Source organism: Crocodylus siamensis, chromosome 1 (genome assembly GCF_052110815.1).
Source record: "Crocodylus siamensis isolate JL-2025a chromosome 1, ASM5211081v1, whole genome shotgun sequence".
NCBI classification, from domain to species: domain Eukaryota; kingdom Metazoa; phylum Chordata; order Crocodylia; family Crocodylidae; genus Crocodylus; species Crocodylus siamensis.
In genome coordinates this window covers 133,208,654-133,231,859 of record NC_143395.1, presented here as the reverse complement: position 1 = coordinate 133,231,859, position 23,206 = coordinate 133,208,654, and the positions used below count along the sequence as shown (strand labels likewise).

The window sequence follows — 23,206 nt, the reverse complement described above, 5'->3', positions numbered from 1 at the left end:
AGAGGGTTGGTTGGCTGTCTGTGAAGAAGAGCTTGCTCCAAAAGCAGAATACCAACCATAAGAAGAAATATTTCTACAGTCTTATAGTTTTCAAACCGCTCCCCATGATCTTTGAGGGCCTGACTTTTACTTCTGAAAATTTTCAGATTAAAATGGAATTCAGCACTGGCAATGTGCTGGGAGCAGCTGTATTTTAGATTATATGTTAAGTTAAGTTAAGTCCCAGCCCTCATTGTATGCAGCATGGAGCAGAGTCCTTCACTGCCACTGTACATAACTCGGTGCTGCTCCAAAAGAAAGGGTTCACTGAAGGAGTGCCAGCCAGGAGTGCCAGCTACGTGTCCATGTCCTGATCAGCAGCAAGATTTAATTACTGGACAGCTGGATGTCAGTTTCCTTCACACATCCGCACAACAAGTAGACCACTGCTCATCAAGCATTTCTTTCCAGTTTGCTTCAAAGCAAACCACTTCAGAGTCTGAACAAATCACTGCTGAAAAACAAAGTGCTGGTACTGGCACATGAAGAGAAGAAAAAAACTGCAGCCACTGTGCAGCTGTTTCCGTTTCTTGTGGCTCAGTCCTGAGAGAGGGCCTGAGTGATAGAGGCACTGAGCATCTGCTCTTTCCCCTGACTGCAACCAGAGTTGTGGACACTCTGGAGTCATAACACTAATGGGAAGCTCATTGAAATGTTTCCTGCTACACACGCTGTAACCCCCTGCTCGAAGTGCCTGATGAGCATGTTCTTCTGGAGGCAGAGCTGTCTCTCTCAGTACAGTCTATCACTTGCAAAGCTTCCAGTATAATTATTTTAATTTATGTAGGCAAAAGGCATAGGTCCTCAGATAACAGTGAGTAAGTGCTAACCCCTTGGAGTGGGTGCAGCTGGAGCTTCACAAGAACTGAAGGGCAAAGTAGCATACAGCTTACAGGGATGCAGTTTCCAGTAGCCCTGGCACTATCCTCTGCCTGCAGGCACAGCTGGATTTTCTTATTTAAAATGGTTTAAAAAAACCCTACATAGGTTCCTAATGGCGTATGAACAACCTCACTGCACCTGGAGGGGCTCAATTCAATATCAGACCCAGACTGAGTTTTGGAAGGAGATGGATGGTTGTCATAAAGCAGTGATTCCCAGCTAGGGTGCTGCAGTACCCTGGGGTGTTTTGAGATGCCTTGAGACACCCCGGGGTGCCTTTCAAGGGTGCCATGCAATGTGAGCACTGTTAGGTGTGCAAACATGATTCACAAGATAAACCCAGAGATTTCAAAGAGGAGTTCATAGCTTTGAAAGCATTCTGACCTGTTGCAGTCTTTCTGAGTTATTTGTAACAGAATAATTAGTCTTATTATTTGTCTGCAGTAAAAAAACAAGTGAAAGCTATAAGCTGGTATAGGTTGTATCTGTGTTGGTATAAGCACATAGAACCATGTCTGCCTATCAGGTAAATCTGATATCTTTTATTAGACCAACTCACATAGTTGGAAAAATTCTGCTTTGCAAGCTTTCGGGTACAAAAACCCTTTGTCAGGCTGAGGATGCATCTGCAGTTGGTGTGTCCTCTTTCTGGATGGAGGGAATAGTAAAGAAGCCAGAGGCCAGTATGCATGCAAGAAAGCCAGTCAGTAAAAATGGAAATCGAGGAGTCAGGGGGTAAGGGAGAGGTGGGGGAGGAGAGGGAGAATTCATTGAGTTCTTGTGAGAATCTCCTGAGAAAGAAGGCTTGAAGCTGCTCCATGAAAGCAGAGTGGGGTTAGGAGGGTCCCTGGAGAGAGATAGAAAGTGCTGTGTAGAAGAGGGACTCTGTGCTGCACTCAGTACTCAGGCCTAAACCCTGTTCTGCTGTTAGATGGGTAAATAGTTTTTTCATGGCTCAGCTAGCTGAGGAAATGGTATTTCAGGCCACAAATGTGCATATTAGGTCCAAGCTGACATGTACCTCTGTGCTAAGTCACCAAATGGTGGAGAAAGTGAGCAAGTCCACATGACATGTTTACTGTGGAGCTACCCAGTTAGCTCCACAGTAAATGTCTCAGCATCTACACATGTAGCTCTATTAGGCCACAGCAAACTAATAAACTTTGCAGAAGGAGAGTAGGTGTAAATACAAGTACTCTCCTGCTGCGGAGTGTTTTACTCCTGCCGGCTAGGCCTACACTGGAGCACCCCCATATCCCAGCCAGCCCCTCCGCAGCACACTGAGCCAGGGAGAGCAGCTCCAGGCTGGCAGGCTGACCTCCCTGTCCCCTGCCAGCTGGAGCTGCTCCAACTCAGCTCGGCATGGTGCAGTCTCAGGCTCACATTCAAACAGCATGCCTGGAAGCAATAAACTCTAGCACAATAAGCGCTGGAGTGGGAGCGCTTCGGGCCATACTCTGGGTCATTTTCTTCATTTGCTTCTTCCTCCCCTTCCTCATCATCTGACTCCTCGCCCTCTTCATCATCATCATCAATAACTTCTCCTGTGAAGTACAATACTTATCATGGGACTATGTGCTCTCGTAAAAAGTGACTGAATTTCCTTCAAATTTATGGCATGTGGAGATGCACCCAGTGGGACCTACTTTCCAGCCCAGGCTTTAGTGCATTTGTCCAGATTGAGAAACCCCACGGTCTAGGTCCCTTGTTTGTAAAAGGGAATTCAACCCTGTATCTCCCACATGTCAGCAAAGTCCAAGCCACAGGCTAAATGTTGCCCAAAGCACACCGCTCCCTCTGCCATGTCTGTTGAAGCTGACCTGAACAACCAAGAGGGCCTGGCTACTGTGGGGGCAGGAGGACAGCAAAGCAGAGGAAGTGTGGCTCAATAAGACAGGCACCACCCTTGAAGAGGGAGGTTGCCTTCTTCAAGCACTGACCCTGGCCCCAGCCCCTGCCATGCCCCTGACTGGGAAGAAGCTGCTTATCTTAAATGCCTCCTGTGGCAAGGACTGAATATACCAGCTGGGGGCCCTCTCCGGCAGGCCTGGGGGAGCGGCAGGGCGCTGTGGGGCGGGGGCAAAGGGCACCAGCAGGGCCGCGGGGTTGCGGCGTGAGTGAGGGACACCATCAGGGCCCGGGGGCTGGGGTGGGGGAGTAAAGGGCAGGTGCAGGGCTAGGAGGCTGTGGGGGGCAGTGAGGGGTACCAGCAGGGTTAGGGGACTGTGGCTGGGGAGTGAGGGCCTGGACCTGTAAGCTAAGGGGGCCAGGGGAGCTCTGATTTTCCATTATAAAAAACCCAAAAGCAGATACCAAAATTTATAGGTATTTAGAATTAATTTTATTATAACAATTAAGGCACTGTTAGGCTTCCATACTGCTTTAAAATTTAAATACATCAAGAAAACATTGTGTTCAACTGGTACCTATATATATAGCAGCCTTTCATTTTAATAATGGATTTGGGGGTTTTAATCAGAGAATTTGTGAATTTTTTTTTAATCAGAGAATTTGCAATTTTTTATCGGCGAAAACCAGAATCCTTGACAATAACTGCTTGTGAGCCCATTCTTACCATGTGGGAATGAAAATATCAAAGCTTAACCCACAATGAAAAAGGGGTAAGTTCCCAGAAGTGAGCTTTCATCTAGCCTGGGAAGTTACTATGGGGCAGTTAACAAGGTCTGGCCAAGCACCTTTTGCAGGGCAGTAAACACCTTGTAAGTGGATTTCTTTTAAGCTCCATGTTAAGGACTAAAGTAGCACATAGGTTAATGCACACGAGCCTTTTGTACTGAAGTGATTTTCCACTACATAAGACTTAGAGGAGGAAGAATATTGCAGATCCCTGAACCTGAAGCATGTTAGAGCACATTTAACGTACATAAGAAATTGGTTCGCCTATTAGCACCTTCCTTTCATGACTAAACAATTAAGGGCTCAAAGTATCCAAGGACGAAACTGTAAAGAAGGAAAAAATATTGTCAGCACCTCTACTGCTATGCCAAACACTGAGCTTTCTGGAGCAGGCTGTAGTGTTGCATTGGTCTAAATGCCAGCCCAAAAAGTGTATAGTGGGAAACATCAAAAATAAAAACTGACTGGGGGTGGGGCAGAGGAGGGCAATTTTGCTATATACAAATCAAAGATTTGGGGCTGGCTGGCAGGGTAAAGACAACATCTCAAAATTCCTTTTCATCCCCTTGTTCCAGTAGCTCCTCAAAGCATCTGGCACCATTTCTAAGGGCTTGCTGAAGTAGTGGTTATTTTATTTAAAACAGAGGGAGGGAAGAGTATGTTCAGTAAAGGCCAGAAGATGACAGAAGTAACCTTTTTTTTTTTTACACCACTTGCCTTTAACCAAACTGCTTGGCAGTGACCTACACCACTCGAGATAGCAATTCAATGTGAAAGTAAGAAAGGGCCTTTGTCTTGCAGAAGCTAATACTTGCAGCAAGTAGTAAAGGTAAAGGGGAGAAAACAATCCAACTTACCAGCAGCTTTCCTGTGCAAGTAATGCCTAGGGGAGAAGACAAAACATCAGAACAGGAAAAAAAAAATCTAAACCTAAGGGGTTTGGACAAAATGTTCAAATCGTTATTTAGTGTTAGAAACCCAAATAATAAAGATTTGATTTATTTTATTAATGATGGTGAGGACACAACATTTCCACTGAAGTCCACGCAAACTGCTTGTTCTCAGCATTTCTGAAGTATCTGGACTGTTATGTAGGTTCCTAATCTTTCTTATGCACTAAAGTTTGAACTTCTTGTCCTTTGTTATTATGGATGTGTTGAAGTGCCCAGTCATACAGAGTGGGGTCAAGCCTTGGACAGCCTTCCAAGCAATACTTCATCCTGGCATTGCTCATGACAAGTAAAATGAATTATTTGACATGATACGCTAAAACAGTGGTGCTTTGACTCAAGGCACACCTCTTTATACTCAAGGCACCACTTGGAAAATGCCAGCTCTTAGTTTTCACTCAGATTTTGACTACATTAAAATATTAGAGCAGTTCTGCTGCTGCAAAGAACTCACAAAGACCACAACAGGTCAGAATATTTATAATTATAGACTGCTGTTTGAAATCTCTGGGTTTATCTTATAAGTTATATTTGTACATCTAACAATGCTAATATTGTGCAGCACCCTGTACTACCCTTGAAAGAATCTTAAGGCACCCCAGGGTGCTGAGGCATCCTGGTTGAGAATCACTGCTCTAAAACAAACTTGCATGTTTAAGCAAGGTGCGAGCTACTCCATTTTTTGGAGTCCTACCTTCCAAATGCCTTGTCTAAATCATCTCAAACATTCAAAGGCAGGGCTGCCCACCTGCTTAGCATCTGAGGGCTGCATGTCCTGTGGGCTACTCCAGAGAGGGCCACACACTGTGGGGGCTACACCAGCATGGACCATGGGCTCCCCAGATACTCCCTTGCTGCACTGGGCACTTGGGCACTCCCTCTTCTTCCTTGACATTATCAGGCCTGCAGGCACTCCCTACCCTCATCCTACTGCACTGGGCACTGCTGCACTGCACACAGGTGCCCCAACCTCACCTTCAGCTCCCTGGATGTAGGCTTCTCTGCTGTGCTGCAGTGACAGAAGCCTGCACCATGGGCTTCCCTGGCACTGTGGGCTTTGCCACCCTGCCCTGCCCCACCCCTGGGCCAGAGGGAGGGGGAACCCAGAACCTCTGGGCTAGGGAGAGACATTACACATAAACCAGTTTAAGTTTTCAGAAACTGGCTCAAACGTGTAACAGAACAGACATTCAATGCACATCAACCAGTTTGAAAATGGCTGAAACTGGTTTGAAATAAACCTGATTGAATGTAGTATCAGAGTTAACTGATTTGGCTCAAACCAGTTTATGCAATGTCTGTCCAAGACCCCTTGCTGGTTTAAAATAAACCAGACTCCCCCAGCATCCTGGCATGCTTGCTGAGCTGTACAGGGCTCTCTGCTCCACAGCAGAGCTGGCCCCTCCCCTCTGCTCCCTAGCTGGAGCTCCAGCAGAGGCAACAGACACAGCAGGGTCTGCCTGGCTTCCCCCTCTCCTCCCCTCCCCTTCCCTTCCCACTCACTGCTGAAGCAGAGATTCCCACCCCCCCATCTCCCACAGGACAGACCCCAGCCCCACAGACCCTAGGCGTGTGGTATGCTAGCTAATGCCAAGAGGTGCGTGTGTCTCCAATTTCACTGGGGCAGGCAGCAGAACAGTGACTGCTTAGGACTTTTTGGAGCTAATCAACAGGTCAGCTGGTAAGCTGTTTAAGAAGAGTTTGAACTAATGGAGAGAGGCTTTGTTTTGCTGATGAGGTGATAAACACTTATCAGCTCTCTGCTGCCTTGCTTGCCTGTCAGTTTGCTGCAGACAGTATAAGAAGCAGGGAGGGAGATTGAAAAGCTCCACATTATCAACAGATGCAGGCACTGCACACCCCACCTTGCCTCAGAGTGCTAGCAGGGGCCTGGGGTCTGGCAACGCTGCCACCCCTTGAGCAGCCAGTGGGGAAAAGCCTCGGACCATGCAGGCAGACCTCCCTAATCAGAGGTGGTCCTGCCTGGGCCTGGCCACAACCCGCTCAGCTCGATACTGTAGAAGGGAGGGGAGAGCTGCTCTAGCATTCCCCAGCTTCCCAGTGGCTAGCCTGAGCCACTGCAGCTTGAGCCCTAATTTCCTCAGTCCAGAGGGAATGGCTGTCCAGTTACAAACCGGTTCAGTCTAGCCAGGTTAGACTAACCTGTAAAGACTGAATCAATTCAGGCTTCGGCTTTTTGAATGTCTGTCCCTAGCCCTGGAAGCTAGCGCTGTAGCTGAAGCAGTGTGGGGAGTGGTGTCCAACTGGGGTCACAAACTAACCCTTTTCAGGCCACCAGTTGGGAAGCCCTATTACCTCACTTGTAGACCATGGGTAGAAGACCTGGGGAAGAGGGGCTCTTTTGATGAAGTGAAGGTGATGAACACTTTATTTTTTTACTAGAAAGCAAACTGTGGTGACTATGGAAAAGTTTCTGCGCTTCATCTTGCATTCAATAACACGTGTAATCCATGTAACTGTTTAAAGAAGCTATAAAAATAGGTGAATGAGGTGGTTATTAGGCCTAGATCTTTAAAGCTTTCAAATGCCCAAGTACCCCAACAGCTTTCTGCATTAGTGTACATTTTAGTATGAAGTGTAATGCCCAACTCTTCAATTTCATTAACACGCCCCTCCTCATCCCAGATTATTCACACCTTTGCCATGTATTAACATCCATTCACACTAACAAAACTAAATGCAACAGTTTCCCTAATGCTTCTTGCGCAGATGCTTATTTGAACTTAAAAAGGCACTATTTTAATGTGGTTTGTATGTACTGACATATTAACTGGTAAGTGGGAAAGCTTAATCCAAAATAAGACTGTCTGCACACATGGGCATGTGCACTTGGGGCATGTGTAAAAGTGATACCCAATACAGGAGGCTGCTGGAGTGCTCCAACATGCTCAATTAATCGAATCTGTATTCGATGCATTGTAATTACAACGTTTTGACGTAGCCTCTGCACTCCTGTATAGGCACCCATGGTTTGCTCAAGATGTGTGGAGACCATACTACACACCCAGTCAATAGTGAATGCTTCTCTTTCATCATCTATCACTGGCCAGTCCTGTCAGATGTGTTGTCCCTCCCTGATCCTGTTTGTTTGATAAATGGCCTGTGTTTTCATCTGATTGGGACAATTTTAATTATATCCAATCAGGAAAACAACTAACTTTATTTCCACGACAGGCTGGGATGCTTTCACAATTCCAACCACCATGGGCCAATTTATTCAGCCATGAACAAAACCTGATGTTAAGCTGGCAGGGAAGGGTTGCAAACTCATGATCTTGCAACAACTTCTGCACAGGGGGAACATAAAGCCTTTTCCAGTAACCAGTTCACTGTACCCGTGCCTCTCAATAGGCAGGAGGTTTGGGAAAGCACTTCATAAAATGGCATCAGTGAGGAATATTTAAAAACAGATTAAACATTTTTGTGAACCTTCCAGTACTAATTATGGTTTTCCTAGCCTGGCTAAAATCAAGAACAGCCTTTCTTTGTGGTATTGCTGCTTGTGGCTGCAGCCAAGACATGAAGGTACATGTGGAAATTAAATATACACACACACATCTATATATAATTTTAACTTCCAACAGTGGTTGAGGTTTAAACTCAAAATTTTCCCAAAAGGACAGGCCAGTTAATTCTTCTTTAACCCCATGCTGATTTGCAAAGGTGTTAAATGATCACAGCTCTCACTCAGCCCCACAAACAGCCGGGTCTCAGCACTTCTGAAAGTTGAACCAGTTAGGCACTTGTAGTATAAATGCTAAGGCATGTAGGCCTTGCCTATACTTCAACTGTAGCAGGTCCTGGCACTAAAGAAGGACAATCTGTCCCCATCGTTCTTGAAGTGCGGGACATAAACTGAACACAGTATTCCAGCTGACACCTCCCCAGTGCTGAATAGAGCAGAAAAATCACTTCCCTTGATTTAAAACGACTCTCCTGTTGATACAACCCAAGACACTGTTGGCCTTTTTTTGCAACGAGTGCACACTTACAGCTTATATTCAGTTTACAGTCCACTGTAACCCCCAGGTCTTTCTCTGCAGGACTGCAACCTAGCTAGTCATTCCCAAGTCTGCATTTATGCATGCAATTATTCTGTCCCAAGTGCAGGACTTTGTATTTGTCCTTTTTAGAGTTTCACCTGGTTAATTCTGGACTGTTTTTGCAGTCTACCCAGGTCATTCTGGATCCTAGCCCTACCCTCCAGTGTCTGCAACTCCACCCAACTTGCTGTCATCCACCAATTTGCTATGCATGCAGTCACTCCCATCATCAAGATCATTAATGAAGATACTGAATGATACTGGACTCAGAACATACCCCTGGGGAACTCCACTTAACATTGCCTCCTGACTAGACATTGAGCCATTGATGACTACTCATTCAGTATGACGATCCAACTAGTCAGGTGTGGCTGGTAAACTCAGACTGGTGGGGCTGTGGAGCATCCCATGGGAACATGGGGAAGGGGGATTTGCAGCCAGCTGGCAACAGGGTGGGGTCTGCAGCCAGGTGCATGGGGGGAAGGGGAGGTGTGAAGGGGCAGTCGGCTGGGCACTCTGGCCAGTAGTGGGGAGGCTGCAAATGCCCCTGGTTCTGGCCAGCTGCAACCCACCCCTTGCCAGCTGGCTGCAACCCCCCACCCCAACCATTCCCGTGGGATGCTCCACCATTCCACCAGTCTGAGTTCACTAGCCACCCATGCAACTAGTTATGCACCCATCTTACAGCACTGTTGTCTACTCTGCCATTTCCTTAGCTTGTTAATGAGAAAGTCATGGGAGATTGTTACAGTCAAAGTATATCACATCTACTTCCCTCCCTCCTCCCCTCATCCACAGAGCCTGTCACCTTCATTGTAGAAGGTAGAAGGAAATCAGATTGATCAGGCATGACTTTCTCTTGGTGAATCCATGTTGCCCTGCCCTGGAAGTTCAGCAAAGACTGCTCTTGACTTATTCTTTGTGCCTGCTGTCAGGCTCACTAGAGACTGATACCTTGAGAGCAGATGTAGAGGGATGTGCTTGGAGCAGACTATTTCCAGGTCTGGATTGGGCCTGTGGACTCAGGTGGCAGACTGCCATCAAGGTATAAACATGTCCTTAGTTGCTGAAAGACGTGTCTGCCTGGGGAAGTCAGTGGACAGTAAATGAGGGCATAAACATACAATATACTAGTTACACGGCACTAGCTTTCCATAGAACATCCCCATTTTCAAAAGTAATTTAAAAGCCAGATTTTTTTGGAGATTTGATGCCCAAAGATAACATCAGACACCTAGCTTCACACAGGGACTTAAGTGAGATTTAAGGGCCTGACTGCTACTTCAGATGCCTAAATCCAAAATTTAGGTCAGCTGCTACTGGAAGCACTATAGGCACCTAAGTTTCTGACATTCAGGTTTTCCAAGTGCCACAAATGTTGCTTCTGGGAATGTCAAGAAGCTCCTCACACTTGACAGTACTTAGCAGTCAGGCATCTAGCTTATGACTAAGCCTCATCAGGCTACAGAGGAATAGATGCACTTCTGCCTGCTTAGCTTGAAGCAAACTCAGTGAATCAGACTTTGCACAAAACATTTATTTTTATTCATCAGTGAAGCAGTAAAAGTAATGGCCCAGGGTGGGTTTCAACTCCCTTCTCTGCCCGAGAGGATTCGAACCCACATTGCCCACCCTCACCATAACATTAGTCTATACAGCCAACAAATATAAAGAATGAGTAGGGCATTCTGGAAGAGGGTCGTTCTCATTTCTTCCTGTTGAAGCTGCTCTGCTGTGCACAGAGTAATTCATTTTGCATTGAGGTAGAAGAAGAATCGGTAAGCATAGTTTTCTAGCCTATTGTCAGATCATTCACATAGGAGTGTGGACTACTTCTGGCTTTCAATCACTGGTCCAAGGACTATTTATGGATTTTAGCCATTTTTTGTTTAATATAAAATAAGTAAGTGTTCATTGGAGCGGATTTGGGAACCCAGGTCTTCCCCTTCCCAGGTGAGTGCTCTAACCGTTAGCCTGAGTTACGCTCATGCTTGCTTTTGTGCTCTGCCTCCGGTGTAACAAATAGTTAATTATGCCCGTGCAAAGTGGGACAGTTTCAACAAGAGGGGTGAAGAGTGCAGCTAGCTCAGAAAGCCATAGCCTGGTGGTTTAGGGCACTCTCCCAGGAAGTGGAAAATGTGGGTTCCCATCTCCTCAAGCAAGGGAGGGGTTTGAACTTCTTTCTCCTACATTTCGTGTGATTTGCTGTAACCACTTAGGCTGTTATTAAGGCAACTCCTACAGAGTTTCATTTTGCTACTTCTGTGGCCCCATCACTATTCTGAACAGCCAATAAATAGTAAAGAACTTACCTTTCTCAGCAGTGTTTGTGGGGCATGACTCCCATAACATATTTATGATACAATTTGGTGTGCTCATCAAAAGTGAGAACAAATCCTGGTAAAAACCCAAATTAGGACACAACTGTGTTGTTACTCTGCTGAGCCTTAAACCCACTGACTTAACCACATGTCCGTCCTTAGTCCCTTTTGTTTCTATGCTGGTCATAATTTTGGAGTAGACAAGGCCTGAAGGCAAGCAGAGAGAGCGAGAGAGAGGAACTTGTAAATTAAAGGAGGCCACACTTTTTCCTGCTCCTCAGCATGTAAGTCGCACCAATTTGGATCTTCATACACTTCCTTATACAGCTCTGAAGGAGTCTTGCAGCATAACATACTCATACTGCTGTATTAAAGCCATTTTAGTTCATGCTGCGATATGGAAAGCTAACTCTCTTCCTCCTCTTAAAATATAGATACATCAAATACAACACTACAGTTGAGAAATAAAGTTCTTAAAAGCCAAGAAATTCACAAATGGAAAGTTCCTAGAGTAATGTTAACTTTGTATGCCCTGTATATGGCATGGTAGAGGTCACAGGATGAATAAGATGGCAAAGAAAACAGGAGTAAAAAATGCTACATAGGTACAATTTGCCAGAATGAATGTTAATGTCGAAACTTAAACATAGTATTTGCTAACATGAGACGGCTTGATTTCTCCAACTTAACACTATGTTATTGCTGGTTTCTCTAGCCTGTAGATTGTAAATAAGTTGACTAGCTTTAAAGACAGCTCCAGAAAGGAAATTATATAGTTCAAGAAAAGAACATTTGGAGGTAAAGATGCAGAAAGATACCTATTGGGATCTTCAAAAGCACCAAGGTGCTTATCTGTATCTAAGTATCTTTAGAAAGCTGACCCTGTGACTTAGGCTCCTAACTCCTAGTCATTTCAGTTTAGAGCCTCTCATTCTTCATTTTAACCACTTTTTCACTCTGATTATTTTAGATATCCTTAGACCATTAGATCTCTGTCCTATCTACATGGAAAAAAGATTCTCATCCAGATGATTAGTTTTTCCTTCTGTAATGGCTAAAATCAGGTAAGACCAACCAGGAATATAATCCTTGAAACATTATTTAAGAAAATTGGCTTGATCACATCCTGCCAAGTAGAACGCTACTCTTCCAAGTTTTGGAGACAGTCCTAGAGCACTACATGCAACACAGCAGCTGGTATATATTCCAGGGCGAGATTCCAATAGTAGTATGCTATATAATCTCTGGATAAATATTTGTGTGTGAAGGTTAAGAAATTTAGAGTGCTATAAACTCAAGCCTATTGGGCAGGCAACTGCAATTTAAGCCCTCTCTCAGTGACTCACCAGTGACCTGTACTCCAGACTAGAGGCCATATGATTGCTGGAGGCAAAAATTCATACTGAATTATGGGTCTCTGCTGAGCTCTAAAGCAGCACGTAAAACACATTTGGTTGTTTTTAAAGCTGAACTGCATACCTCAGATTCGCTTTTGATCTTTCATGTTATTTAAATTTGCTTAAAACTCCTCCCCAGTGTCATCTCCTTCACAAACTCACCATAATACATATCCGGCACAGGAAGGAGGCAACAGCGGCTGGGAAGCAGTATGGTCTAATAGATAAAACACAGGCATTTGGGCCACATAGTTTGGGTCCTAATTCTTTTTTTGTCACTTCCTGAGACACTTCTGTTTTCCACACTGTAAACTGGGGACAGTGCTTCACACGGATGTGGCAAGGATAATTTCTTCATGCTTGGAAAGGACTACAAACGAATGTAAGTGTCACCTTACAGGGAAAATTCTGGGGTCAAATCAGTACAAGAGCTAGATAATCATTTAAGACCCATTTTTCAGAATATGCTGGCACTCACAGCTTCTTATTTAATTGATGGATATGCTGCCTTTCTCAAGAAAGGCTCAGAGTGGCTTACGATAAGAGAACAGAATAACTTATAAACAGTGAAGAGAATAAAACAACTTAAAAAGTGAGGAGAGTATCAACATAAAAGTGAACCCCCCCTGAATAAAATCCCAGCCTTTGTTTGTTGAACACCTGCCAAGTAGAAAGGTCTTATACCCCTTTGGAAAGGTGTCCAGGCTTGGGCTCTGGAGGGCGTCAAAGTGGAGAGAGGTCCAGAGCCCAGGAGCATCTGCTGAGACTAACTTCCCACATGTTTTTGCTAAGCAGGCTTGGTGCACTGAAGGTGCTCAAAGGAGAGTGGGGATGGTCTTAGGGATTATGAAGGAACATAAAGCAGAAGGCAGTCCCTTAGGTATGCTGGACCCATTTAGAGCCTTATCGGTCAAAACCAGCACTTTGAATTTTTGCTCAGAAATCCATTAGAACACAGTGCAGACTCTGGAGCACGGGAGTTACGTGCTCCTCGTGATCTACCGCATGAGAAGATGGGATGCCACCTCCTGCACCAGCTGCAACTTCTGGACAGTTGGACAGTTTGCAAAGTCATCCTCACGTAGGCCATGTCCAGACATGCAAGCACGCGCCTGTCTTGTTGTGGCATCTCAAAGCAATTTGAGATGTCGCAGGAGGCACACTAGGAATGAAAAAATGTTATCCATGCTGCATGTTTACAGTGCGGACTCTGAGTTTGATACTGGGAAATCCCGGTATCAAAAAAAAAAAAAGCCAGAAAAAAGAGGCACAGGGTGCACTCCTGGAGCACGCCCTGAAGTAACTGGAAGCGGGGTCCTCCAGAGAGAAGCTCTAGCACCTGGCCAGAGTGTCTCTATGCCTGCTGTGTGCCCCTGCTGCTCCAGCATGCTGCCTTAGCATCCTGGAGCAAATCAAAGTGGGGCATGGCTGGCAACAGTTGCCCAGACCCAGGCTCTGTCCCAGGTAAGCAGAGATGTGGGGGTGGGGGCAACTGAGGGTTGGGGCCTCTGGGTGGATTGTGGCGGGGACACTTATCCCCAACCCGCAGCAGCAGCCGGCAGTAGGCCGTCAGAGCACTTGTGGCCCACTGCTGGCAAAACCCCTGGTGGTGCATGGCACTGCCTGACTGGGGGGCTCCATGTGGCACAGAGCCGAACCAGCCTGCTGATGCGTGCCTTCAAGCACAATTATGCCAGCTCTTGCTGTCACCTGAGGCTCTTGGCATTGCAGGCAGGAACCATGTGCCATTGGGGGGGCCGGGCCAGCTCCAGCCTCCATGTGCTCTATACACCATCGGGCCAGGTTGAAAACTGCTTTGAAACAGCACAACAGGCACATGCGCACTCATTTGGACGTGCCCAGAGTACATTGAAGTTATGAAGGCAGATGGTGGCCAGATCTGAATCTGAAAGAGATGGATTCAGCTTTCTCACTAGACAGAGGTGGTGAAAGGTGCTTCTAGCCACCGGTGTCATCTGAAGACCCAGGTGCAGCAGAAGATCCTGGAACAGCCCAAGAGGTGTGACAAGAGAAAGCTGAACCCCAACAACAATAGGTGTCCCAATCCCCCACCCCTCCCAAGTCAATAGCTCTGCTCACTACCATCACCTCTGTCTTACCCCAAAATCACTGGACGCAGGTGTCGCCGTGGACGTAGTCTTTCTGGACTTCAGCAAGGTCTTTGACACTGTCTCCCACCCCATCCTCATTAAAAAGGGTGTGGGGCAGATGGGCTGAGGTGCCCAGGCAGTGGGACTGGGTCTGGCAGCAGTGGCTGCTGCGAAGTGGAGTCTGGCTAGCATGCCGATCCAGCCCCATTGTGCACCCAGGAGTGGTGGGACTGGCTGTACATGCCACAGCCCAGCCTGCCCCCTGTGCCTGGGCCAGGAGGGGCCAAGGGACCTGCCACAGGCTAGATAAAGTCCCTTGGCAGCCTGGATCCGGCCATGGGCCATATTTTGCCCACCCTTACTTTATCAGCATATCATGGCCAACTGCATCAAAGGTTCCTGAAAGATCTAGTGAGATCAGCAGGGTAGCTTCCCGCGTTACTCTCCAGAAAAAGATTGTCAGCTAAGGCTATGAGTGCAGTCGTTGCATTATATTCAGGACAAAAGCCAGACTAACAAGTGTCCAGGAATCCAATGGCATCCACATGTGCCTGGAGCTATCAGGCAGCCACCCATTCAATGACCTTCTCTACAAAGGAAAGGTCGGAGACAGACTGCTAATTAGCCGAACAGTTAGCAGCATGCAATGATTTTCTGAGAAGGAGCCACGCTATTACAGACTCAATAATGTTCAGCACCTTACCCTCCCAAAGAGAACCTGCAACAGCCCCTTGCCAGCAATGGCCCCAGTATCCCCTGGCTAGCTTTTATCAGCCAGGACAGGTAGGGGTCCAGCTCATAACTGGTCATCTACATCTCCCCAAGCACATCTTCTGCATCAGTAGGCAACAACAAACTAAAAAAGCTGATTTTTTAAAAATTGGGTAAAATCCTATTCCTATGACTTCAAATGGGACCTGAATTTCACTCCTGCTCTTTAAAGTGAAACACAAATTTTAAAAGTTGGGCTATCTGTCCCTTGCTTCTGGGTTTGACACTCAGGTGTTCCCTTCTGCCAAAACATCAAGATGAGTTTTCCCAACAGAAAAACAGTATTTTACTCTTTTCCCTTTGGTCCAACTTACTGGTGCCCTAGTTATATATTTAATTGAGAGAGAAAATCCTTCAGTTCAGTTAGCAAGTTCCTGCACCACTGTGCAGTTAGTGACAAATTAGGAATGTTTGGGGCAAAAGAGATGAGCACATCAGCAGGATGACGTGCTGAAAGATCAAACAAAATATACTGAAATGAAGCAGAGTAATAGAAAACCTGTATCTTCAACTGAAATAACAAGATGCAGACGCAGCTCTTCCAATGTGAACTGTCTGGAATCAGTGCTCTGTTGACTTAGTTCTACTTATTTGCCAAATCTAAACATCTACCCTAAAACTGTGTTTTGATGTTGCTCCACTAAAACATGATGTATTTTTGTGCTATGCCATCCATCATGCTTGGTAGCTGTTGTCAATACTTTTTGTTATCTCTGGAACCAGAACATTATCAGCAAGTTTATGGCTTGCTAATACTATACTGAAGAGCGTTTATTTTATCTGGCAGTTTAAATCTAAAAACATGGCTTTATGACAACAAGATACATTTCAGGCTGAGGAACTCATTAATAATACTTTAATCCACAAGAGTCTTGGTTTTATTTGGATTTACTTGACACCAGTAGATTTCTTTTCTTGACTTGTCCTCTCTGAACTTGCCGAGCTCGTGTTCCAAATCCCAAAGATTGGAGCGATTCCGCTAAATATTTCTGGCAGGGGGAGATGCAGAGCATCACCAGCAATTTAGCATCACCCCCTAAAAACAGAAGAAACACACACGCATATTTATGTTCAATATGTTAGGAAATGCTGACATGTTCATCTGCGCAACAGCCAGAGTGGGCTGCTGTCAGTTCTGTACATTGGAGGACTACATATAAACAGGGCTGTTAAATATACACGAGCTAGCTCCGGTAAAACCATCTGAAATTGTCTCTTTTAGCTGCCTGAGCATTTACTGTTAGAACAAACATACTGTACTATTTATAATACAGACCTTACTGTCTTTTACTATTGCATTAATAAGTCCACACGTGTGTGATTGATCTGGACATTTCATTAAGTTTTGCCATGTGTTGTAAGATCACTATAAAAGCAGATGTAATTTGTAGGCAAGTACTTCAAGAAAGGGATCCTTTAATTGTCAAAAGCTATTGTTGGATGGAAACTCCAGCTCAGAGACTGTAGGTTAGGGTTGGCCCACCCATGGTATATGCTACAAGTGGCACAGGTAGCTGTTGGGCATGGCATGCAAGCCCCAGGAGCTCAGTAAAGGAAGGTGTCCATTGGGTTTAGATGGGGAGCTCAACCTCCAGTTATGGAAGCAGGATGCTGCTGCAAGAGGAGTTGCTAGGTGTCACTGTCAAGAGCCAGGTTAACCCTTGCCTGGCCCTGAAGCTGCCGCTGAATTAAGGGCCCAGGAATCTCACTTGCCATATAAAAGAGTGGCGGTTGCAGGGCCAGGCAAGGGTTAACCTGGTGCTTGACAGTGACACCTCATCTTGCAGCAGCATCCCCTGCTTTCATTCCAGTGCCCCAAAGGCAAACTCCATCAGGTGTGCCTTTGGGTGTCAGGGATGAGAGCCGTACTCAGGGTGGAGGCAGGGCTTAATTTAGATATAGCACACCTACCAAAAATGCTGGCCACCACTGCTTTAGGTCATATATCCAAGGTTGGTATTAGAACTAGGATTAGCACCTAGGCCTCTGACTCTGAGACTTGTGGAAATCTCTCTAGTCCTTCCTGTCTTACTTTCCACCTTTAGAAAACTGGTGCTTTTTATTTCCACTAAATGTTTTCAAAGATATTTTGCTCAGAATCAGGATTTCCCCTTCCCCAAGTCCTTGTTATGAGATACCCTCTCAAAAATCTGAGTATTCAGGGCTACCACCATCTTAGTCAATACACGAAGAACTGAACTGGAAACTCTCACTTATACACTGTGGGCACATCTACATGTACAACTGATGTGCCAAAATTTACTGCACAGTAAATTCAGGTGCATTAAACTGCTCCTGGGTACATGTCTAGGCATGTGCCCAGGTCAGGAGCAAATTGAGCCTGACAGGAGCAGCCTAGTCCAGGGCTGCTCCTGACCTCCTCTGACCCCCTGCAGCAGCCAGGGGAAGCTCCAGGATCCCCTGGGTGTCAGCTCCTGGCTGGCAAGGGGCTCCAGGGGCAGCCCCAGGCTGGCAGAGGGTACAGAGGTCAGGCCTGGGCTCCGAAGGGTGAGGGGGGTGTTGTTATAGCAGCTCCTACCTGTGTGGGCTCTGGGGGGTTGGGAGCTGACTCCAGACAACTAGGACCTGCTGTAACAACTCCCCCCATCCAGCGTTCCCTCTAAGCAATATGGCATGCACAGCTGCGCAGGTGAGCCTGGCAGTGCAGCATGAGCTCGCCTGTGTGACCGCACACGCCATACAGCTTAGAGAGAATGCTGCCCCCCACCCCCCATAGCTTGGGGCTAACTCTGAGCAATGGCTGGGAGCTGCCCCTGGACAGATGGAAGCTGCTGCGACAGCTCCCCCCCCCCCCCCCCCCCCCCCCTGGAGCTCAGGGCTTAGCCAGGCAGAAGTTGTGGCCCCCTGCTGCCTGCACTGACCAGGAGCAGACTGCTCCCAGTCAGAGTCTATGTATGCGCTTTAGCACATTAGTTTAAAATGTCATTATCTAGTGCCTGTATCTATCAGTGCTAGTATATGGCGCTTTAAATTAATCTACTGCACAGTATTAGCTGCACACACGTAGACAGTGATGCTTTACTGCACATTAGGGCTGTGCGAAATTTTGTCGGTTGTTTTGTTTCAATGCTGTTTCAACTCATTCCAAGCTTGAAACAGCGAAATCAAAACAAAACAAAAAATGAAGGGCTTCGAAACAGCCTTGAAACAAAATGAGAGCAGTCAACACATTTTGAAAGTTTCATAACATTTTAAGTTTCAAAGCTGAAGCTGGGCTTGCCTGCAGGGAAACAGAAACTAAAGTAAAGAGAGAGAGGGGGAAGGACTGCTCTGATATTGACTGTGACAGTTTGGCTGCCTGGAGATGCTGTTGGTGCTACTGTGCTGCTTACTAAGTTATCACCTGTTGTCATGTAAAACAGTGGACCAGGCTGAGGCTGTAGGGGTGGAGAAGGCCTCACTGGGCCACACTACTTTGTTGTATAGAGGCCCCAGCACCAGAGAGGGTGAGCCTTAACACACACAAAGTCACACACATCACAAGTTTTGCTTGTCAGCAGCTTGAGGTGCAGTTTCCCAGAAACCCCTATACCTATCTCCTTGAAGCCTGCCAAATTTCATGCCCTCAGAAGCGTCTAGCATCTCTGCTGTTTTCATTCAAATCTACCAAAAAATGACAAAGTTATAGGCAGTTTTGTGCTTCCCCATTATAGCCTATGAGTGAAATGTCAAGTGTCAAAACAGCGAAAGTTTCAACGAAACGAAACAGAACAGTGCTTCAAAACAAAACAAAACTCGAAACGAAACACTGTCCCATCAAAATGAAATGGTGCTGTTTCGCACAGCCCTACTGCACATTAGTCTAATGAACAGTAAAGTGCACGTGTAGGCAATCCCTGTGTGGGTCAGACAGAAGGGGACCAACCTCAAACATATGCTCACCAGTGAGCTGCACTCATGTTACGTACTGCCATTGTACACTTCAGTGAAATGTTAGAGAAGATGTGCCCACACAAGCTCAAACAGGAGCTGTACCAGAGAACTGAAGTGCATGCTCTGGGATCTCCATATACTATCTGGGCATTGTGTACTACATGCAGCAAGAGGAGCCAGGAAATCTGAACATTTCTGATACTTGTATACACCAAACAGTGGATTAATCAAGCTTAATTTTAAAATGTACTTGATGTTAAATCTTAAATTAATTGAGGCACCCCACTGGTCACAGCGCACCATGATGATTGGCTTCCATCAACCACCACCCTCTGGGTCCGACCACAGAGCCAGTTCCCCACCCAGCGGAACGTGGTGAGGCCGAGGCTGCAGTTTGCCAGTTTTGCCAAGAGGTGATCATGGGATATGAGATTGAAGGCTTTTTTGAAGTCAAGATATATGACATCAATCTCATCCCCGTTGTCCAGGTGCTAGGCCATGTGGTCGTAAAAGGAAATGAGATTGGTCAAACAAGACCTACTCATAACAAACCCATGCTGGCTATTCCTCAGGATGTTGCCGTCAGCCAGTCTGTTAAGGATGGCCTTATATACAACCTCATTTGGGAAAACATCAAAACATGTGAAGAAACAAACAAAAAATAAGCTAAGGCAACCCCTCACCTAAAGCCTTAAGTATTTTCTTAATAAAAATGCGAAGTCAAGTTTTGGAAAAAGGAAAAGAAATTATCACCTATGGAGTCCTGGAGTAGGTGGGTTAGTTTGCTGTTTCGATAAGGAACATGAGAGCGCTGTTCTGATATTGCTCCAAGGACATCCGACAGAGCAGACAAGCTGCGATTAATGAATGAGGTCTCTCTCAGGGCTGCTCCAGTCACTCCAGACATGCCTAATTGAGTATAAAAGAAAATAATAATATGAATAAGTCAAAGCTTCTTTACTGGCTGTAGGCATCTATGTACAAAGGCTCTATGTACAGCATATTGTTTATCTAAAGCTAACATTTCTGTTTTAATAACACATTTAAAGATAAATGCAGAAATGTAAGCTGAGGGCTCTCCATCTCTGAGGCAAAATGCAGCAGGTGCTTAATTACATAGTGACACTGCATTGTTGAACAATACGTAGCAATACTCCACTTCCCAAGCAACATGCTGAGGCATCTTCAATGCTTGGCCACAGTGCAGAATCCTGATTTATTTCTCATTCATAAGAAGACCTTCCTGGCTGTACCATACACCCTGTGTCCATACATATTGTGATCAGGTTATTGATCCAGGTCTTGTTCATACTCAAACTGCCAGAACTTCCAGCACTAGACAGCTGCCTCCACTGTTACATTGCCAGAGCCTGGGCATATCTATGCATTTACGGTGTCTCCACCAGCTTTGTAGTGTGAAGCACACCCTGGGAGTCACCAGCTGCTGAAGGGGCTATTAAAGACAGCAGAAGTCTGAGAGTGTTTGTGCCTGCCTTCTAGTTGACAGAGAACAGTAAAAGCCTTGCAGAAAGGATGGTTTAGCTGTCTTCACTAGGAGCCTTTGGTACGGAAGCACTATTCAATGTTTTGCAAGTAGTTCCGCAAGTAAAAAAGTAAAAACTTTGTAGTCTGGATCCCGAGAAAAGACCCAAAGACAATTCAGCAAGACAGTGCTCTAGAGCTGTGGGACTCTGGCTCCAAATGAGTCTGAAGTAAGATCATATACCATTTCCTCCAGTAGTCATCTATTAACGGATATCTCCCAGGCCAGAAAAGAAAGTGGCATCAATCTGCTTAATTGATGGGATGCCAGGTCAAGATGACAAGGACCATATGCTGGACATGAAGTCGGCTGTTAATGTGATTGTTATTTATGTTTTCTAGTTTCTAAAAGATACAGAGAGTCATGGTATAATCCCTTGTAGTAGTTTTACGTGAAGGGTTGCATTGTCCTTTGTGTTCTGGCTCCATGTAAAAGGAAGCACATGGTTGCAGTGCCCCAGGAGCAACCCAAGAAAGGAACTGTGTCTCTATGGCTTAGTCTGCACAAGTTTAACTAAATTGATACATCTCAGGCCTTTAGTTGTATTTGTGCAATTCTATGGGTAGACAAGCCCTAGAAGAGACAATCCCTTCTGCACTCCTCCGTGGCTGCTGCTACTAGGGTAATAATGTGCTGCCAGCACTTGTTAGTACCAGAGTACCAATCTCCTTCATTTGCCATGATTGCAGCAGAGACACAGAAATCACATACAGATGATGGTGGCAGGGAGGAAGGATCTTATTTCCCCTTATGGCTTTACGTGATGGCTGAACCAAGATCTGACTCGCCACACTTGCCCAAGTTATAAGGAGGTTTGATAGTGTTCTCTAAGAACTAGCAACTTGGCTCACAAACAACAATGTGAAAACGATTACAAAATATCATTCTGGATGACTGCAAAAATACCTATCGAGCTGAAGGGAAATGGTGCTTGTAAATAGTGCAGACATGCAGGTAATCCTGACAAAATTGTTTTTCATTTAACTTTGCTCAAAACCTCAGTGCTCAGAAGATACTGGGTTAAAATCTGCTCTCTGGTAAAGCAGTCTAACTCAAAGGTAATTTTAACGTGTTTAGATTTTCACCACCAGAATTGACAGCAGAATCTAGTCCACTGCATATGTTGGACCAGATCTTCGCTGGTATAAATCAGCACCAGCAGATGGAGGCTACTGCAGTGGGGTTATATCACTTTACACTAGCTGAGGATTGGGTCCAGTAAGTACATAAAATAGCACATGCCTGGACCCTGCTTGAGTGGAGGGAACAGACAAACATGAGGTACTGCTCAATTTCATGTTTATCAAATAGTTTCTAAAACTGACAGCATATTAAAAAAATAACATATCCCGTTATGTTTTTTTTATAGAACAAAAGTTAACAGTGATCAGAAGAAAGAGCTCTTGGCAGTAATGTAAAGGACTCTTTCATAATACAGGTTTTGTTTTCAAAACGTTATTTCTGGAATGGTACATTTGGCTGCATGGCTTTTCTTAGTAAGAAAGCTTGCCCTTTAGGAAATAATGAAGTTTTAAAAATTATTGTGCACATAGAGGAGGAGGAAAAGGAACGTGCTGAATAAACAAAGGAAACAGTATTATCTTTTCAACACACCAATTTCCTTCAAGATTTTTTCTCAAGTAGGCAGGAAAACCACACACAGTGACATCAATCATTATAGCATTTAGTATAGTCAAATAATTCATGAACACTTTTATGAAAAGTAAGAATATGCTAATTTTTTTACATATATATGAACTACACTACTCTATTACAACTGTATAGAACAATCTGAACACATGCTGTACTTACCACAGTACTACTGTGCTTGCCTGGGCCCAACTCTTTGCAGTATTACTTCACTTTATATGGTATTTTCAATGACATAATATCAGTGTAAAGCTAGAATAATACAGTGGTAAATCAGATGCAATGGCATCAGTACAGTCTGGATGCATGAGTCTAAATCGCCTTCTATGAAGAAGTAAGGTAACACAAGCCCTTAGTTAATAAGCTAAACCCAGCTACTCCCTTTCAAACAATCATGCCCATAAGTCAAAACAGCATTGTCATAAAATATATAGGCCTTACCAACACATTCACTGCCAGCCAAATCCACCAGCTGTAATTTAGTCTTGATGTGCTTTGGTTTCTCAGTGGGTTCGGAGTGTGCTGGAGAAGAAGCTCTGGAAGAAAAGGTGGTTTTATCTTCTCTTAGTTGTTGTGGAAAGGTGCAGGAAAGCTCTTTACTTAGTTTCTGACTAGACTTTTCATCTGCCCACAGGGTGCCTAGGCAAAGGAAATAAACAAGTGAGAAAAGCTTATTTGTACCATCACAAAATGCAAAGCAAAAAACACAGCAGTGATGGGTTTGCCCAGAGCCTTCTGTTTCAGATCATTGTGTAGGTCAGTATTTATGCCGGGGGGGGCTGAGCTACTCAGATCCACAAGTCTGGAATCTGTATCTACTCTAATTCAGATCACTGCCCACTGGGGAGATGATATCAATTAGATACCACAGCTGGTTCTTCATTGCATTACTTAATATCACCCCCATCTCTGTGTTCACTGCTTGGTGGAAATAGGAAATGTTAGTA

General features: G+C 45.2%; 1 protein-coding gene across 4 annotated transcripts in view; it reads right to left on the bottom strand.

The window, feature by feature from the left end:
* Window positions 1–3,268: 3,268 nt before the first annotated feature.
* Window positions 3,269–23,206, bottom strand: part of KIF25 (kinesin family member 25) — an 87,873-nt gene continuing 67,935 nt past the window's right edge. The window contains exons 12-17 of one of the 4 annotated variants that reach the window (XR_016441839.1): window positions 22,701–22,898; window positions 19,820–19,975; window positions 16,065–16,208; window positions 9,527–9,655; window positions 4,416–4,441; window positions 3,269–3,882 (exon numbers count right to left, since the gene is read on the bottom strand). Coding sequence is in view for 2 of the 4 variants with exons in the window: in XM_090043111.1 (XP_089899237.1) it covers window positions 9,564–9,655; window positions 16,065–16,208; window positions 19,820–19,975; window positions 22,701–22,898 (590 nt within the window). In the remaining 2 variants the exon portion in view is untranslated. Of the gene's footprint in view, window positions 3,883–4,415; window positions 4,442–9,438; window positions 9,656–15,925; window positions 16,209–19,819; window positions 19,976–22,700; window positions 22,899–23,206 lie in introns of those variants that run through there. The other 3 variants (XR_016441836.1, XM_090043111.1, XM_090043120.1) reach the window with 3 other exon arrangements.